The sequence below is a fragment of the Myotis yumanensis genome, unplaced genomic scaffold, assembly GCF_028538775.1.
Source record: "Myotis yumanensis isolate MYYU_CA2020_CCGP unplaced genomic scaffold, mMyoYum1.0.hap1 SCAF_9, whole genome shotgun sequence".
In the NCBI taxonomy this organism is placed as follows: Eukaryota; Metazoa; Chordata; class Mammalia; order Chiroptera; family Vespertilionidae; genus Myotis; species Myotis yumanensis.
Window position 1 is genome coordinate 13,875,086 of NW_027223760.1, and position 17,765 is coordinate 13,892,850.

The following is a 17,765-nucleotide window of genomic DNA, read 5'->3' on the forward strand; positions in this document are numbered from 1 at the left end:
GATTGCATCGCTTTTCCTGTCTCAGCCAGGAGTCAAACCCCAGTGAGATGCCAAAATCATAATCTGTCTTTAATGCCAAATAATCGATACAAGTAAGCATTAGACTATAAATCACAATCTAGGTTGGGCACATTGAACTCTATTTTCTTCATCAGAGTGCTCAAGATTACATTTTTTAAACTTAAATAAAAAAGATTCCCTCTGAATTCTACCACTTAAGAATGTGTGAAAGTAGCACCCAAATGCCAGGCACACCAGTGCCCCCTCCCACCAGGACCCTCTACTGTCTGTGTCCCCACTGCTCTTTCCCTTATAAGAGCTGAACAGGATAATCACATGACTCGATTTTATGGTCCTGTAAGAATGGGACGGAGTTGAAGGCAGTATTGTCCTCTGTTCTCACTGGCCTCTGCACTTTTGTTTTCTGGTTGGAGCACTTAAATCGTTTCTGTGTGTTTAAAAAAAAAGGTTCACATTTGCGGTTTAGACTAGAAGATCAGAAGAGGATACAGGATTTGCAGTCATAATTTTCAAGAACCATCTGCAACAGAATCACTTGGGTTCTTTTATTTCTTTTCTTTTCTTTTCTCTTCTCTTCTTTTCTTTTCTTCCTTTCTTTCTTTCTTTTTTTTTCCTTCTCCAGACTCACTCACTCAGTGTCTCTGAAAGCTGGGCCTGAAACTGTATTTTAAAAAATTTCTCAGGAAATTTTCACTTATGCTAACATTTGAGAAACACTCTTTTTTTTTTTTTTTTTTTGCCTTCATAAGCTATTTTATTTTTTTAAATTAAATCTTTATTGTTCAGATTATTACATTTGTTCCTCCTTTCCCCCCCATAACTCCCCTCCACCCAGTTTCCACCCCACCCTCCACCCTCACTCCCCACCCACTGTCCTCATCCATAGGTGCACAATTTTTGTCCAGTCTCTTCCCGCATCCCCCTAACCCTTTTCCCCCCCCAAGAATAGTCAGTCCACTCCCTTTCTATGCCCCTGATTCTATTATAATCACCAGTTCATTCTCTTCATCAGATTATTCACTTGATTTTTAGATTCACTTGTTGATAGATGTGTACTTGTTGTTCATAATTTGTATCTTTACCTTTTTCTTCTTCTTCCTCTTCTTAAAGGATACCTTTCAGCATTTCATATAATACTAGTTTGGTGGGGATGAACTCTTTTAGCTTTTTCTTATCTGTGAAGCTCTTTATCTGACCTTCAATTCTGAATGATAACTTTGCTGGTAAAGTATTCTTGGTTGTAGGTTCTTGGCATTCATCACTTTGAATATTTCTTGCCACTCCCTTCTGGCCTGCAAAGTTTCTGTTGAGAAATCAGCTGACAGTCATATGGGTACTCCCTTGTAGGTAATTGACTTTCTCTTGCTGCTTTTAGGAGTCTCTCTTTGTCTTTTGCTCTTGGCATTTTAATTATGATGTGTCTTGGTGTGGTCCTCTTTGGATTCCTTTTGTTTGGAGTTCTCTGCGCTTCCTGGACTTGTAAGTCTATTTCTTTCACCAGGTAGGGGAAGTTTTCTGTCATTATTTCTTCAAATAGGTTTTCAATATCTTGCTCTCTCGCTTCTTCTGGCATCCCTATAATTTGGATGTTGGTACGCTTGAAGCTGTCCCAGAGGCTCCTTACAGTATCTTCGTATTTTTGGATTCTTTTTTCATTTTGTTTTTCTAGTTTGGTGTTTTTTGCTTCTTCGTATTTCAAATCGTTGACTTGATTCTTGCGATCCTCTAGTCTGCTGTTTGAAGTCTGTATAATATCCTTCATTTCAGTCAGTGTATGCTTAATTTCCAGTTGGTCCTTTATCATAACATCCAGGGTCTGACTAGATTTCTTGAGGATCTCACTACATTTATTGGCGGTCTCACCCATCTTTTCAAGGGTCTTACTAAATTTATCGGTGGCTTCTAGACAGTTCTTGAAAAAACCTTAAAACTGTGGTTTTGAACTCTATATCCAGTCGTTTGCTTTCCTCCATTTCTGTCATTTGTGTCCTATTTCTTTGTCTCCGCATTTTTTGTGCTTCCCTGTGTTGATGGAGTGGCTTTCTGTGCTAGGTGTCGTATAGGGCCCAGTGGCTCAGCCTCCCCAATTACCTGAGGTGGACTCTCTTGGTGCACCCCCTTGTGGGCTGTGTGCACAGTCTTGTTGTAGTTAAGCCTTGATTGTTGTAGGTATCACTGGGAGGAATTGACCAATTGGCTGTGAGAATCAGCTGTGTCTGCAGTGGGAGAACTTCTGTGCTGGAGACACCCCTCTGGGGCAAGACTTGCTTCAGTGGGGCTTTGGTGCTCACTGAGTCACTCTGACCACTGGGTATACTGGTTCCTGGATCTTTCAGGAGGTGCTAATCTAGCCTTTGCCTGAGGCTACTCAGCTGGAGCTCAGCTGTGAAGGAATGCAAGTTGCCCTGGGGCCTTGGGCCAGCTGCAAGTTTGTTAGGTAATTTTCAGATTGCAAAAGCCTCCGTGGTGCACAGCTTGGGCAGGGCAGGGTCCCAGGGGATCAGTAGGGCGGAGCAAACAGCTATGGCTGATCGTCAGTCCTTCCCTAAGAGGCCCTGAGTCTCAGTGTCCGGGTAATTGCTGCAAGCACCTCTGAGAGAAAGCCGCCCTCGAGATGCGAATGATGCCAGGCAGTCTAGCCCAGCCGTGGGTAAACTACGGCCCGAGGGCCGGATCTGGCCCGTTTGAAATGAATAAAACTAAAAAAAAAAAAAAGACCGTACCCTTTTATGTAATGATGTTTACTTTGAATTTATAGTAGTTCACACAAACACTCCATCCATGCTTTTGTTCTGGCCCTCCGGTCCAGTTTAAGAACTCATTGTGGCCCTCGAGTCAAAAAGTTTGCCCACCCCTGGTCTAGCCTCTCCCTGTATCAGTCAGGGTCCCCAGAGACTCGCCCGGAACTGGAGTTCAGAGCAGTAGGGAGTTTGAGACTCCCTCCCAATTGAAAAAGCCAACCGTGTCCTCAGCCGCCAGCCCTTTCCGAGTCCGCCTCTGTACCTGTGCACTTAACTTCTGCATTGCAGCTCCTCTGAGTCTTGGTATGCTTTTCTCTTTCCTTCTAGTTGTAGTATTTCCACTCAGCCAGCCTTCCTGTGTTTCTGTATGATGCCCGTTCTGTCTTTTAATTGTATTCTTGAAGTGGTTGTGCAAGGCAGCAATCTCTGGTGTTTACCTATGCCGCCATCTTGGTTTCTTCGAAACACTCTCATATATATGCTATTTTTAGTGTTCCCCAAAGCCAAGCTAGAATTTCTAAAGTGCTAAGAACCTATTAGGGAACCACAGAATTGTCTTTTTCTTTATAAATCTTATAACATTGTCCTCATTATTACACCTAATCACTTAAAACACCAACCAAAAAACAAAAAATTATCAAAGTCTCACTAATCTTACTAATTATAATGAAGTGATAAAGGTGTGAAAGTAATGTAATAATAATTGAGCTTAGTAGTTATAGTTTAGAAATATTTACAGGTATTATGGACAAAACACTGATGCATTCATTTCTATTCCTCTTTCAGATAAGGTAACTGAGGCTCAGATAAGTTAAATAACTTGCCGCAGGGCACAAAGCTTTGTGAGCCTGTGTTCAGATTGCAAGATGCAAAGTAAATAAGCATCCCAAATCTTACTATTTTGTTTTATAGAACAGAACTGAAACTGACCCGGAAGGCAGCTTACGTGAGATACTTCAATAGCTCAGCCTTCTTCTTCTCAGGGTTCTTTGTGGTGTTTTTGTCTGTGCTTCCCTATGCATTTATCAAAGGAGTCGTCCTTCGAAAAATATTCACGACCATCTCATTCTGCATCGTTCTGCGCATGGCAGTCACTCGGCAATTTCCTTGGGCTGTACAGACATGGTATGACTCTCTTGGAGCAATAAACAAAATACAGGTAACGTACCATAAGTGGGCATTGTATTATATACAATGATTTGAGAATAGCTTAGAACTTTAATCGTGGGCAGACTGTCTTGGGCCTGTTTGATGCTCAGAATTTTCTCTCTTGACGTCTATATGTGGTCTAACAAGCCCTAGTAATGGAAGTTTATTGAAATAAAATAAAAGCTTGTGAGATCCTCTCAAGTCAAAGCAATTGCAGAAAATATTATTTTTGTATTCTGAGGAATTTTATTCAAGTCATCAATCAATAGGTTATTCTCATGCACTTGACAAATGTGCACAAAGAGGTTGGCAGGTTTACCAGGAAGTTAAAGAACTTTCCAGCTAACTCTGGGAATATTCACTTCAAACTTTTCCAACTATTTCCTTGGGCAATATGGTGGATGTGAATGGCATTTTATATCACACGAATTACCTTAAAATCCCAGTAATGCTGATGTAGCTGGGAGCTCTGAGGAAAAGTTCTCAAATCCTCCAGTGATGAGACTCAAGTTTATACAAAGCTAATTTAATCACTACTATGAACTTGTATGTGGTTATAATTTTTATAATTAATATGCAGGTGAAAATGTTTTATGCTTTTAAAATACTATTTAAATATTTAACCCAGAAAATAAATCACTGTGACATACATAAAGATGGTGATGAAAGGTGAGCCACTTTTAAATGGTTCTGCCATTATTTAATCTAGGCCAGAGTTTGCAAATCGTGGCCCATGGACCTAATTTTGGCCCCTAGACCTATTTTATTTGTCCTTCACATTAAAAAGAAGAAAAACATTAGAATTATTTGCCAGCATTTAAAAATGAGAAGATGTCACATATGCAACAAATTGTATCTTCAGCCTCCTTTGAAGGATTGGAATATATAGTAAAGGGGTCCTCTTCCCTAATTTTATCATGTTTCAAAAGTGTGTTTGAGATCTGCAATTTAGGCAAATTGATGAGTGTAGCTAAAAACCATATCAGGTCTTGGACTAATCTTATTTCTTCTCTTAAACCATCACAGGTGTGTGTGTGTGTGTGTGTGTGTGTGTGTGTGTGTGTGTGAGAGAGAGAGAGAGAGAGAGAGAGAGAGAGAGAGAGAGAACAGACATATAGACCAGAAATGAGAAAATGAGAGTGTCATGGAGACAGAGAGGGGCCACTGAACAGATCTTGAAAAAAAAATTAGAGAAAAAGAGAGAAACCAAAATTGAAGTAGCAAGAGAAAGAAAAGTAGAGAAGAAAGGGGGAAAGCGAGGAGACAAGGACCAGGCTGGTTTCATTACCTCTGGTGGTGAAGACTTCAGGATGCCTGTGCTTAATTCTTCCTTGTGCTCCCACCTGCCCACAGAACACTGTGAATGGGAGTCTCTAATAGGGCCCTTTTAGAATCAAGGTTTGATACCTTAAAATCAGTTATATCAGAATTTCACACCCTTACTTAACCCAGAGAAGTGATGCTAATGATGCTTCTAAAAAGGGGTGGGGTTGCCATAAAGATAAAGATACTGGTTTTCTCTTTGTCCTAATTGAGGCAAATTCGTTAGTGCAGGGTGCTTTATAAGGTCTATAAAACATTAGAATATTACTTAACAATGTTTTTGCTCTGTCTTTATTAACAGGATTTCTTACAAAAGCAAGAGTACAAGACATTGGAATATAACTTAACAACTACAGAAGTAGTGATGGAGAATGTAACAGCTTTCTGGGAAGAGGTAAGAATTAAAAAAATTTACTTAAATACTTAAGCATTTTTTTGTGTGAATGTCATTTTCATATTAATGGGCAATGAAAGTGATGTTAGAACTGGAAGGTGAACCACTCTACTTATTTTATAGATTAAGAAATAGAGGCTCAGGAATGTTAAATAGAGTATTGAAACCTCTTTACATTTTTTGAGTCTTATAACTTGTTTCACATAACATGTCAGGAAGTAATACAAAGTTCATTGATTTTGGATCTGGGTAGAACTGAATTTGAATCCTGGTTCTTCTGTTTGTTTTCTGTGTAATCTAGATAGAGTTATAGAACTCTGTGGAGCCTTTGATTCTCCATCTGTAAAATGGGAATATTAATATTCACCTGGCAGACTTATGTAAAGTTTTCAGCTGAATACCATGCACATAATAATTCCTCAATAAATGCTACCTTATCTGATCTCAAGTTCCAGTCGAAGTGCTTTACAGACTCCAGTCAACATAAAGATGTATGAGATCTCTACCAATGTATGGTTTTCTATGATTTGTGCTCATTTTAATTTATTATTAAAAATCCTCATATTTTTCAAAGTCAGAAAATACATTTATCAATGATTTTCAGCCTCAAATGAAGCAATATCTGATATCTGATTATTGAGAAGCACTGTTGAGTTCCTATTTCTTATCACTGATATCTGTGTAAAGATAGGAGTTATGAAACTAATGTCCTATTTCTACATATTATACAATATCTTAAATTTTTTTATAAGCATCATGATCACCAGAACTTCACTTTACTTCATGTTTTAAGGTATAGGTAAGAGAATAATTTTTTTTTTTCATTTTACCTAAAACTATCTTTTATTAGGATTCTGGTCAAGAGAATAATTCTTTATCTGACTAGCAAAGTTGTTTGTGGAAAAGTGTGTGGGTCAGATTGATATTACTTTTTTGCTTTTAGAAATGTCAAATGCCCTTCTAGGTATGAAGGAAAAATAAATTTGACATTTTCCACAACTATTTTCAAACAATTGCTTTCCTACTCTTGGACAAAAGTCCTCAGTTTCACTCTCCTAAAAGTAAGTATGTGTTGTCTCCTTTAATTCTCAAAATAGTCCTATGAGCTAGTAATATTAACATTTTCATTTCAATGATAAGGAAATGGAGGCTTAGAAAGGTGAAGGTACCTGACTTAGCTCACACAACTGTCAAGAGCTGAAGCCAGATTTTGGACCCAAATGTCACCACCTACAACCCTTTCACTGAACCATTGTCTCGTGTCTGTCTGTATCCTCACTTTCCACATTACTGTGTCCTCAGACTGTGACTTCTAGTCATCCCTGCCTGCCATTTCAGTAGTGATGGGCCACTGAGTCTCCACCTAAGTCTCCTAGCATTTCATGCTCTCTGTGGGTGACCTCACCCAGGCTCACCCTTGAGGACAAGGAGTTAATAACTCTCAAATGCAAATCTCTGGCCCAACTTTCCTGAACTTCATGTATGTATTCCAAATTTTCTATATGCTCCTCAAGCCCTTCACATTTATCACTCCCCCAGTTTCCAGTGTATTCTTTTTCTCCTTTGATGACATCACCATCAACCCAGTTATCCAGGAGGTAAGTCCCTGATGAGTTATATATGACTCGTTCCTTACTCCAAACCTATGAGTAGGTAGAATTTCTATTTAAGTGTTGGAAGCTGAGACTTAGAAAGTTTAAGTTACTAGAAGGAGGTTATACAACTAGATTGGGTGGAGCTAGAAGTTAGCTTAGGTTTCTCTGACTGCAGAGCCATTTTCCACTCATCATTACTGCCTCTGATTTGTTTAAAGAGTGACTATTGCTTTACTGTATACAAAACAACTTTATATATATTACCTCAATAACTCAGGAGACTGAAGCTCAGAATGTTATAATGACTTGTCAACCATGACTCAGCTAGTTGAAAAGATGAAACAAAAAGTTAGATTAATACAAATACTATCAAAACCATTCCACTCACAGCTATATAGGATTCATAAATATGGTGAATGTTCAGCCTTACTAGGGAGCAAATAAATAAGGCTAAGATCTGATAGGGAGATTCCATTTTCACCTAGAAAACTATAAAAGAGGACAAAACAAATAACAAAAGCAACAGTGTTGATAAGGGTCCTTGAAAAACTATCACTATCATATATTGATGGAGGAAAATTTTGAACTACTTTCCAAAGGACTTGGAATTTTATAACCTCTTCTCTTTGGAAAGTTCACTTGCTAAAATTTATACTAAAAGAAAAAAGAATGTATTCCACATTTGTAGCAAAGTACATATATATAGTTTATATGTACTCTTGGATACTATCCTGCAACCAAAATATATTTAGAAGAATGCTTAATGGTATATGAAAATTTTTATCATTTTTTTAAAGTCAGAAAAGCAGGTCACAAAGTTTATATACAATTTTTATTAAAATAAAAATTATATATGGTTTTATATATTATGTACATTTATATTATATGTAAAAGTGGAGGGATATTAGTTGAAATGTTAAATAAGGATTTTTTCTCAGTAGTAGTGCTATAGGTAATTTCTTCTTTCTGCTTTTCTATATTTTCCAAATTTCCTGAAATTAGTATCTTAATTCTGTAATTAGAAATCAAAGTTATTGTGAGCAATAACCTGCCATTAGTCCGAGTCTTTCTTACTGGATAAAAGTCCTTCTAAGCATGCCGCACAATCTCCTTAACAGCCTGTACTGCCCACCTTACCAAGCACAGCCTTTGTCATCTTGTCATATGTATCTGACCCAGCCACTCATCATTCCTGACACACAGTTTGTTCTTTTAAGCCTAAATCATTATGCGTGCAGATCCATCTTCCTAGAATACGTATACTATTTCTTGGTCTTGTGAAGTCCCACTTACATCCTTTAGAGCCTCGTGTGTAGATCATTTACTTGGTTAAGTTCCAGTCTGAGTCGGCTGCTCCTTCTAATGTACTCCTATAGGACTTGGTATGATTTTCAGTTGTAGCACTAAGCACATTGCAATATTAATATTTATTCATGTTATTCTCCCATGTGGGATTCTTTGAAGTTATCTTTAATACAGAGGCGATACTCAATAAGTTTAATCTATTTGATAAATAAATGAATAAGGGAATAACATAGCTTTGTCTCATTTTTTAACACTTTTTTAAAAAAATTGATTTTTAGAGAGAGAGGAAGAGAGAGGGAGAGAGAGTAACATCGATGTGAGAGCAAAATATCAGTCGGCTGCTTCCTGCATGCCTCCTACCAGGGAACAAGCCTGCAACCCAGGCACATGCACTGACTGAGAATCAAACTGGCAACCTTATGGTGCACAGGAAGATGCCCAACCAACTGAATCAAACCATCCAGGGCGCTCTCTCTCTCTCTCTCTCTCTCAAAAATATTATTGTTGAATTCAGAGAGAGGAAGGGAGAGGGAGAGAGAGAGAGAAATATCACTGATGAGAGAGAATCATTAATCAGCTGCCTCCTGCATGCCCCCTATTGGGGATTGAGCCCACAACCTGGGCTTGTGCCCTTGACCAAAATTGAACCCCAGACCTTCAGTCTGCAGGTGGACACTCTATACACTGAGCCAAACTGGCTAGGGACAGGGCTCATTTTTTTAACACCTTAATTGATTATTTCTTAAAAGCTTTGCTTTTAGTTGTCTGATGACTGAGGGACCATTAGCCATCTATAACATAAGGATTCAAAGCAGCAGTCTTCAAATGTAAGAGGATTTTGAAAAACTATGAACTCTGACACATGTTTAAGTTGACTTATAAACTTTTCAACATAAGTGTAAGTGGTGGCAAAAGATGTAATTCCTGTTTATTGTATGTAAAATGGATTTTTGTCAAAACTTGGGAGCTGCACTTTCAGTGTATTCAATTGATGGAAGATAATTTATGTAGTCAGTGATCATTGTCAAGCCAATCAGTTGACTTTATGTCAGAAAAAGTATAACTTTACTTTAAAATGGGTGGGTGCGGGCTAGAAGGGGTCAATGGGGGAAAAGGGGGGACATATGTAATACTTTCAACAATAAAGATTTTAAAAATGAAGATAATGTATATTAACTTATTAAATTATTAAAAATTAAATAAGTAACCAAATAAATAGTTAACTAAAATCCCTTATTCTCCAATTCATTTCTGAAATCTATTCTAAGCTAGGTAAGACACAATTGCCTTCTTGTGTAAATGGAATTCATTCAAATAATCTGGCAATATTGTCACGTTTATCGTTTTTGTTGTTGTTTGCTTTTTGTTAATCATCATCTGAGGATATTTTATCCATTGATTTTTAGAGGGAGGGGAAGGAAGGCAGGGGGGAGAGGACAGAGAAAGAGAGAGATTGAAAAATCGATGCGAGAGAGATTGAAAAATCGATGCAAGAGAGACACGTGGATTGGTTGCCTCCTGCACTTGCCCCTTCTGGGGCTGGGATCGAACCTGCAACCCAGGTATGTGCCCTTGACCAGGAATCGCACTTGCCACCCTTCCATGCACAAGCCAGTGCTCTAACCATGAGGCAACACTTGCCAGGGCATGTTTATGTTTAATAATAACTACTTAAATAAATAATTTGAGCCTTTCCGAGGAACGTACTACTAACATGATAGAGTAGAAGTCATATTTGGGCTGTAATTCCACTGTAGCCTATTAGTTATGTGACTTTTGCCATTGAACCTCTCTGAATCACAGTCTACAGCTTTGAAAGAAAGGGATTGTCAAATCTTGCCACATATATTATTGTTATGCTGAGGATTAAATGATAATGTTTATGTACCCAACCTACAGGAGGTGTATATATAAATACTTATATAGATAAATAGGTATATTTAATTTAATTTGATGTCTAGCAATAATCTAAGACATTAAAATGGTTATTATTAAATATCATAATTATCATTTCAACTGTTTTGGATCATGTGCGCTAGAAATCATGGGCTATATAATTATGTGCTATAATATATGGATCATGGACCATGTGCTTTTCAAATTCATCATACATAAATAGTTATTGAAAATATCTGGAAAGCTGACGTTTTAAATTTTCTGTTTTTTTCTTAACAGGGATTTGGGGAATTATTTGAGAATGCAAAACAAAACAATAGTACTAGAAACATCTGCAATGGCGATAACAGCATCATCTTCAGTAACATCGCACTTCTTGGTACTCCTGTCCTGAAAGATATCAATTTCAAGATAGAAAGAGGACAGTTGTTGGCAGTTGCTGGATCTACTGGAGCAGGCAAGGTAGTTTATGTTATTCTTTATCATTAAGTTTTTAACTTGACATGCATTTCTTCTTTCTTTTTCTATTTTGTCTGTAGTGTAAAAAAGGTATTTTGAAGAAATGTTTACATTGGTATTAGGATAATGCTTAGATATAGTGTATCTTATAATATAAATTATTCCACCGATAACATCTTCTAGCCTTTATTTCTTCATATTATTACCAGTGACTCTCTCTACACCTTTCAATTTTGTAAAGCTCTCAGTGCAGTGTGTTGTACAAGGTGGACATTCAGTAACTTTATTGAACAAATGAACCATCAATTTTTTTAAATTGTTTTATTGCTTAAAGTATTACAAAGAGTATTATATATTTCTCCTTTTTTTTTCTCCCCTTGACCTTCCCCTAGCCTCCCATACCCCCCAGTGTCTTGTGTCCATTGGTTATGCTTATATGCATGCATACAAGTCCTTCAGTTGATCTCTTACCCCCCCGCCCCCAACCCTCCCTGGCCTTCCCGCTGTAGTTTGACATTCTGTTGCTCTGCCTCAGTATCTATTTTTGTTCATCAGTTTATAATGGTCTTAATTATCCATAAATGAGTGAGATCATGTGGTATTTTTCTTTCATTGACTGGCTTATTTCACTTAACATAATGCTCTCCAGTTCCATCCATGCTGTTGCAAAAGGTAAGAATTCCTTCTTTTTTACAGCAGCATAGTATCCGAACCATCAATTTTTACCAGTCTGTGGCACACACATTTTTTCAGAACTTGTCCAGGAAAATCATACAGGCATTTTTTGACATTAGAATTTTGAAACAAATACAATAAAGTTGCAGGATACAAAATCAATGTGCAAAAATCCACTGCCTTCCTATATACCAGTGATGGCGAACCTTTTGAGCTCAGCATGTCAGCATTTTGAAAAACCCTAACTTAACTCTGGTGCCGTGTCACATATAGAAATTTTTTGATATTTGCAACCATAGTAAAACAAAGACTTATATTTTTGATATTTATTTTATATATTTAAATGCCATTTAACAAAGAAAAATCAACCAAAAAAATGAGTTCGCCTGTCACCTCTGACATGCGTGTCATAGGTTCGCCATCACTGCTATATACTAACAATGAAACTTCAGAAAGAGAAATGAAAAAAGAAAACAAAAACCAATTCCTTTTGCAAGTGCAACCAAAAGAATAAATACTTAGTAATAAACTTAGCAAAGGGTATGAAGGACCTACATACTGAAAACTACAAAGCAAAATGAAATGGAAAGATATTCTGTGTTCATGGGTTAGAAGAATCAACATAGTTATTACCCAAAGCCATATACAGATTTATTGCAACACCCATCAAAATCTAAATGGCATATTTTAAAGAAATAGAAAAAAACAATTTCCATATTTGTATGGGACCACAAAAGTCCCCGAATAGCTAAAGCAATCCTGAGAAAAAAGAACGAAGCCAGAAGTATCACACTACCTGACTGCAAATTATACTACAGAGCTACAATAATCAAAACAGCATGGTATTGGCAGAAAAACAGACACACAGACCAATGAAACACAATTGACAACCCAGAAATAAAACCACATGTATATGGGCAAATAATTTTTGACAAAGGATCCAAAAAACACAATGGAGAAAAGAAAGTCTCTTAAATAAATGGTTCTGGGAAAATTGGAAACTCACATGCAAATGGATGAAACTAGATTACAGTTTGTCTCCATGTAAAAAAAAATAATTAAAAATTGATCAAAGACCTAAATGTAAGATTTGAAACAATAAATTATATAGAAAAAAATAGGTACTAAACTTATGGACCTTGGTCAGAGAAAGCATTTTATGAATTTGACCCCCAAGGCAAGGGAAATAAATGACTGGGACTATATCAAACTAAGCTTCTGCATAGCAAAAGAAATGATCAATAAAACAAAAGGCAATCAACTGAACGGGAGATGATATTTGCAAACAACAGCTCCAACAAGGGGTTAATATCCAAACTATATAAAAAATTCATACAACTCAACACCAAATAATCCAATTAATAAATGGGCAGAGGACCTGAACAGAATCCTCTCTGAGAAGACATACAAATGATCAACAGAAATATTCAACTTCACTAGCTATTAGGGAAATGCAAATAAAAGCTACAATGAGATACCAGCTATCACCTGTTAGAATAGCTATTCTCAACAAGTAATAACAAGTATTGGAGAGGGTATGGAGAAAAAGGAATCCTCATTCACTGCAGGCGGGAGTGTAAACTGGAACCACCACTATGGAAAGCAGTGTGACAGTTCCTCAGAAAATTAAGAATAGAGTCACCATATGACCCAATAATCTCTTTTTGGGGAGACCTACCAGAAAAACTCTAAAACATTTATTCGCAAAGATATATGCACTCCTATATTCATTGCAACATTTTTCACAGTGGCCAAGACATGGAGACAACCAAAGTGTTCTTGAATAGAGGATTGGATAAAGAAGAAAAGATGAAATACTGCCATTTGGGACAACATGGGTGGACCTTGAGAATATTATGCTAAACAAAATAAGTCAGTCAGAAAAAGCTATGAACCATATGATTTCACCCATATGTGGGATATAAAACTGAAACTCATAAACAACAGTATGGTGGTTACCAGAGGGAAGGGGGTGGGGCTATAATAAAGGGTAAAGGGAGGCAAATATATGGTGACAGAAGATGATTTGACTGGGTGGTGGGCACACAATTTGGTATACAAATCATGTATCATAGAAATGTACACTTGAAACCGATAGGACTTATTAATCAATGTCATCCCAATAAATTTAATTAAAGAATTTTAGAGAATGGACTCAGATTTACTTATGATTTACTATGAGGGAAAATTATTAAGTGGAATAGTTTTTTGAAGAAAATACATAAGAATGTTAAGTTATTCAGTGCTGGTCAGCCTCCCGCCCTCCCCACCCCGGCTACTTGCTTTTGTTGTAGATTTGAAAGCAAAAATAGGTAAATGTTCAAACCTCATTGTCAGGAGAAGAGAAGGCTTTATAGCGATCTTTAAGAATATGAGCTATCATTCAGATAATGATGAAACACTTGTTCTCTTTATGAAATTTAAAGGGCATAATGAAATCAGAGATGTAAATCAGAGCTACACATTTATTTAATTAAACATCTTTGAGAAAATGGTATGGTTTTTTGTTCTAATTTACATTAGGCGTCTTTCATTTAGGAAACATCCTTGGATTATTTTAATTAAGTGTAATGGATATAAGAATCTGCACCACTGGGTACCCTTGACTGAAGGTGGCTTACCACATCTCCCACGGGGTGTGGGGATTTTCAGTTCTCTTATTGTCTCTACCACAATTGAAACAGCTTTGTGGCCTTGCTGATAACCCATGACACCACATAGTCTCCATCCTTCTTCCTGGCCATGCTCTGACACTAAGCTTTAGCTGGGTCATAAACACTGAGCATTAGATGTGTAGAATAAGCTATTAGCTCCAGCTTTTGCTTATGTTTTAAATAAAATACAGTATCTTCAAAGATTTATTAATATTTTTGTATTTTTATACATTTATATATATTTAATGATGTTTTAATTTTACTTTGTATCTCTCAAAATACCAAAATATTACTATGTATAAATATATAAATTAAATTTTTACTTATATATGTACATCCTATATAATAAAAGCCTAGGCAGTTGGGTGTGACTAGGATGGCAGGGGAGGGCAGTTGGGGGCGATCAGGCCAGCAGGAAAGAGCAGTTGGGGGTGATTGGGCAGGTAGGCAGGCGAATGGTTAGGAGCCAGCAGTCCCGGATTGTGAGAGGGATGTCCAACAGCCTTTTGGGCCTGATCTCACAGGGATCGTGCCTAAATCGGCAGTCAGATATCCCCCAAGGGGTCCCAGATTATAGAGGGTACAGACCACGCTGAGGGACACCTGCCCTGTGCACGAATTTCATGTACCAGGCCTCGTGTCTAATCTAATAAAAGAAAAAGATGCAAATTGACTGCACCCCCGCTACGCCCCAAGCCACGCCCACCAGCCATTCGAGGCGACTATATGCAAATTAACCCAACCAATATGACACCGGCAGCCACAGAGCTGGAGCAAGCAGGAGGCTTGGTTGCCCCAGCGATGGAGGAAGCCAAGCTTCCTGCCTGCCCTGGCCAGCTGTGGCCTCCACTCAAGGCAACAAAGTTTCAATTATAGAAGAAAAATAAATCCTAGATACCTGCTTCCAGCCAGCCTTCACTGGGAGCTTGGGTGGCTGGGGGCTGTGGCCAGCCTGAAAACAGCCATCAGCCCCTCACCCAGGCTGGCCAGGCACCCCAACAGGGATCCCTACCCTGAAGGGGCTGTGGCCAGCCTGCAAACAGCCATCAATCCCTCACCCAGGCTGGCCAGGCACTCCAGCACGGACCCCCACCCTGAAGGGGCTGTGGCCAGTCTGAAAACAGCCTTCAGCCCCTCACCCAGGCTTGCCAGGCACCCCAGCGAGACCCCCACCCTGATCCGGGACACCCTTCAGGGCAAACCAGCCAGCCCCCACCCATGCACCAGGCCTCTATCCTATAAAATAAAAAGGTAATATGCAAATTGACCCTAACAGTAGAACGACTGGTCACTATGACACACACTGACCACCAGGGGGCAGACGCTCAATGCAGGAGCTGCCCCCTCTTGGTCAGTGCGCTCCCACAGGGGGAACTCTGCTCAGCCACAAGCCAGGCTGATGGCTGCCAGTACAGCGGTGGTGGTGGGAGCCTCTCCTGCCTCCTCAGCAGTGCTAAGGATGTCCAACTGCAGCTTAGGCCTGCTCCCCGCTGGCAAGTGGACATTCCCTGAGGGCTCCCGGGCTGCCAGAGTGATGTCTGACTGCCAGCTTAGACCCGATCCCCCAGGGAGCGGGCCTAAGCCAGCAGGTGGACATCCCCTGAGGGGTCCCAGACTGAGAGAGGACACAGGCTGGGCTGAGGGACCCACCCGAGTGCACAAATTTTTGTGCACCGGGCCTCTAGTAAACATATAAGTGCGTATGTCTATATATATTTGTATGTTTAACCTGGAAATGGTATAATTTAATGATATTGATATTATATTAAATTATAGTGGTCCAAGTTGAATTACTGGTACATAAATAAACAGATGAACCAGTAGAGTAAAATTAAAGCTACAAAAGTAGATCCAAATGCATAAGGGAATTAGTATTTGACAGTGAAGAAAGTTGGGCTATTCAAACAATGGTATTGGACAACTGCACAGCCACCTGAAGAGCAAACAAAAAATTGTATCCATATCTCACATCATACACCTGATGAATTTGAAATAGATCAAAGTACAGGTACAAATATAAGACTATAAAAATGCTTAAAGTAAACATTGGAGAATGCCTAAAGAAAAAGAAAAAAATACCATGGAGAAAGAAAGCCTTTCTATAACTCAAGGTCCAGAAGACATAAAATAAAAGCTATTAGTCACTTAATAAATAACAACACACCAACAAAACGAATCACTTGTACATGGAAAACAGAAGTAAAAAATGTCACACTAAAGTAAATATATGCAATTTATATCACACAAAGGAATAATCTCTCTCTAAATAAAGTGATCTTAAAATCAAAAAGTAACATACAGACATCCCATTAGAAAAAATGTTTCACATGATCTTACACATATGTGAAATCTAATGAACAAAATAAACAGATGAACAAAATAGTTCCAAGACATAGAAATATGGAACAGTCTGTTGAATTTTAGAGGAAAGGCATGGGTTAGTGGGTGTGGGAGAAAAAGGGGCCAACGATGTGAGGCTAAGGGCATCCCAAGTTAGGTGTGTTTTTTTCTAGTGGTTATATTTATAACTAGAGGCCTGATGCATGAAATTTGTGCAAGGGTAGGCCTTCGCAGCCCTGGCTGCTGGGGCCATCTTGGCCCCAGCTGCCTCACGGCCCTACCCCCAGCCCATACCGACCTTAGCCTGGCGCTGCCACATCCACTGTCACACACCCCGGTTCCCCGATTCCATGGAGCCCCCCAATCGATTGCCCCACAGAGGGTGGCCTGGGCCTCTCTCTTTGGGGTGATCACGGAGCCCCCCAATTGATCACCCCAGTGGCCTGGGCCTCCCTCTGCGGGGCGATCATGGGGTGATGGTGGGCCCCCCAACCAATCGCATCACACCCACCTTGGCTGGCCTGGTGCCAGTATGTGTCATAGCATGGCTGTCCAGATGGTTGTCTGGACAGTTGCCCTGACAGTTGTTCTGCTGTTCGGTCTTTTGGCTGATTTGCATATTATGCTTTTATTATTATAGATAATAACTTTTTGTTTCATCTTAGGTCTTCAGTTTTTTTATTTCACTTCCCCAATAGGAAGTGCTTAATAAATTTTGAATTGAATGAACAATTATAATCTTTTAAAATTGGAATCTTTTAAAATTAGAATAGATAGCTCTACTTAGGATGACAGTTTGTGGCAAGAGCATCTTGAGAGTGATTTGATCAAATGATTTAACTTAATAATGGTTTCATTTCTAGACCTCACTTCTGATGATGATTATGGGAGAACTGCAGCCTTCTGAGGGTAAAATTAAGCACAGTGGAAGAATTTCATTCTGCTCTCAGTTTTCATGGATCATGCCTGGCACCATTAAAGAAAACATTATCTTTGGTGTTTCTTATGATGAGTATAGATATAGGAGTGTCATCAAAGCATGCCAACTAGAAGAGGTAAGTAATTATGTGAAAAATTTCTGATTATGCATATGAGACCTTCAAACTACCTAAATGACATATTTAGCTCCCTATTTGATCAGTCAGTCTATATATGTTAATCAAGTTATCACTATAGGTAAAGAACTTTGAGTAAGTCAATTAAGAAAATATGT

The 17,765-nt window shown here is 38.6% G+C and overlaps 1 protein-coding gene across 1 annotated transcript in view; it reads left to right on the forward strand.

The window, feature by feature from the left end:
• Window positions 1-17,765, forward strand: part of CFTR (CF transmembrane conductance regulator) — a 202,120-nt gene that overhangs the window by 63,006 nt on the left and 121,349 nt on the right. Inside the window, exons 8-11 of the mRNA XM_070423784.1 lie at window positions 3,675-3,921; window positions 5,536-5,628; window positions 10,704-10,886; window positions 17,416-17,607. Coding sequence (XP_070279885.1) covers window positions 3,675-3,921; window positions 5,536-5,628; window positions 10,704-10,886; window positions 17,416-17,607 — 715 coding nt within the window. The remainder of the gene's footprint in view (window positions 1-3,674; window positions 3,922-5,535; window positions 5,629-10,703; window positions 10,887-17,415; window positions 17,608-17,765) is intronic.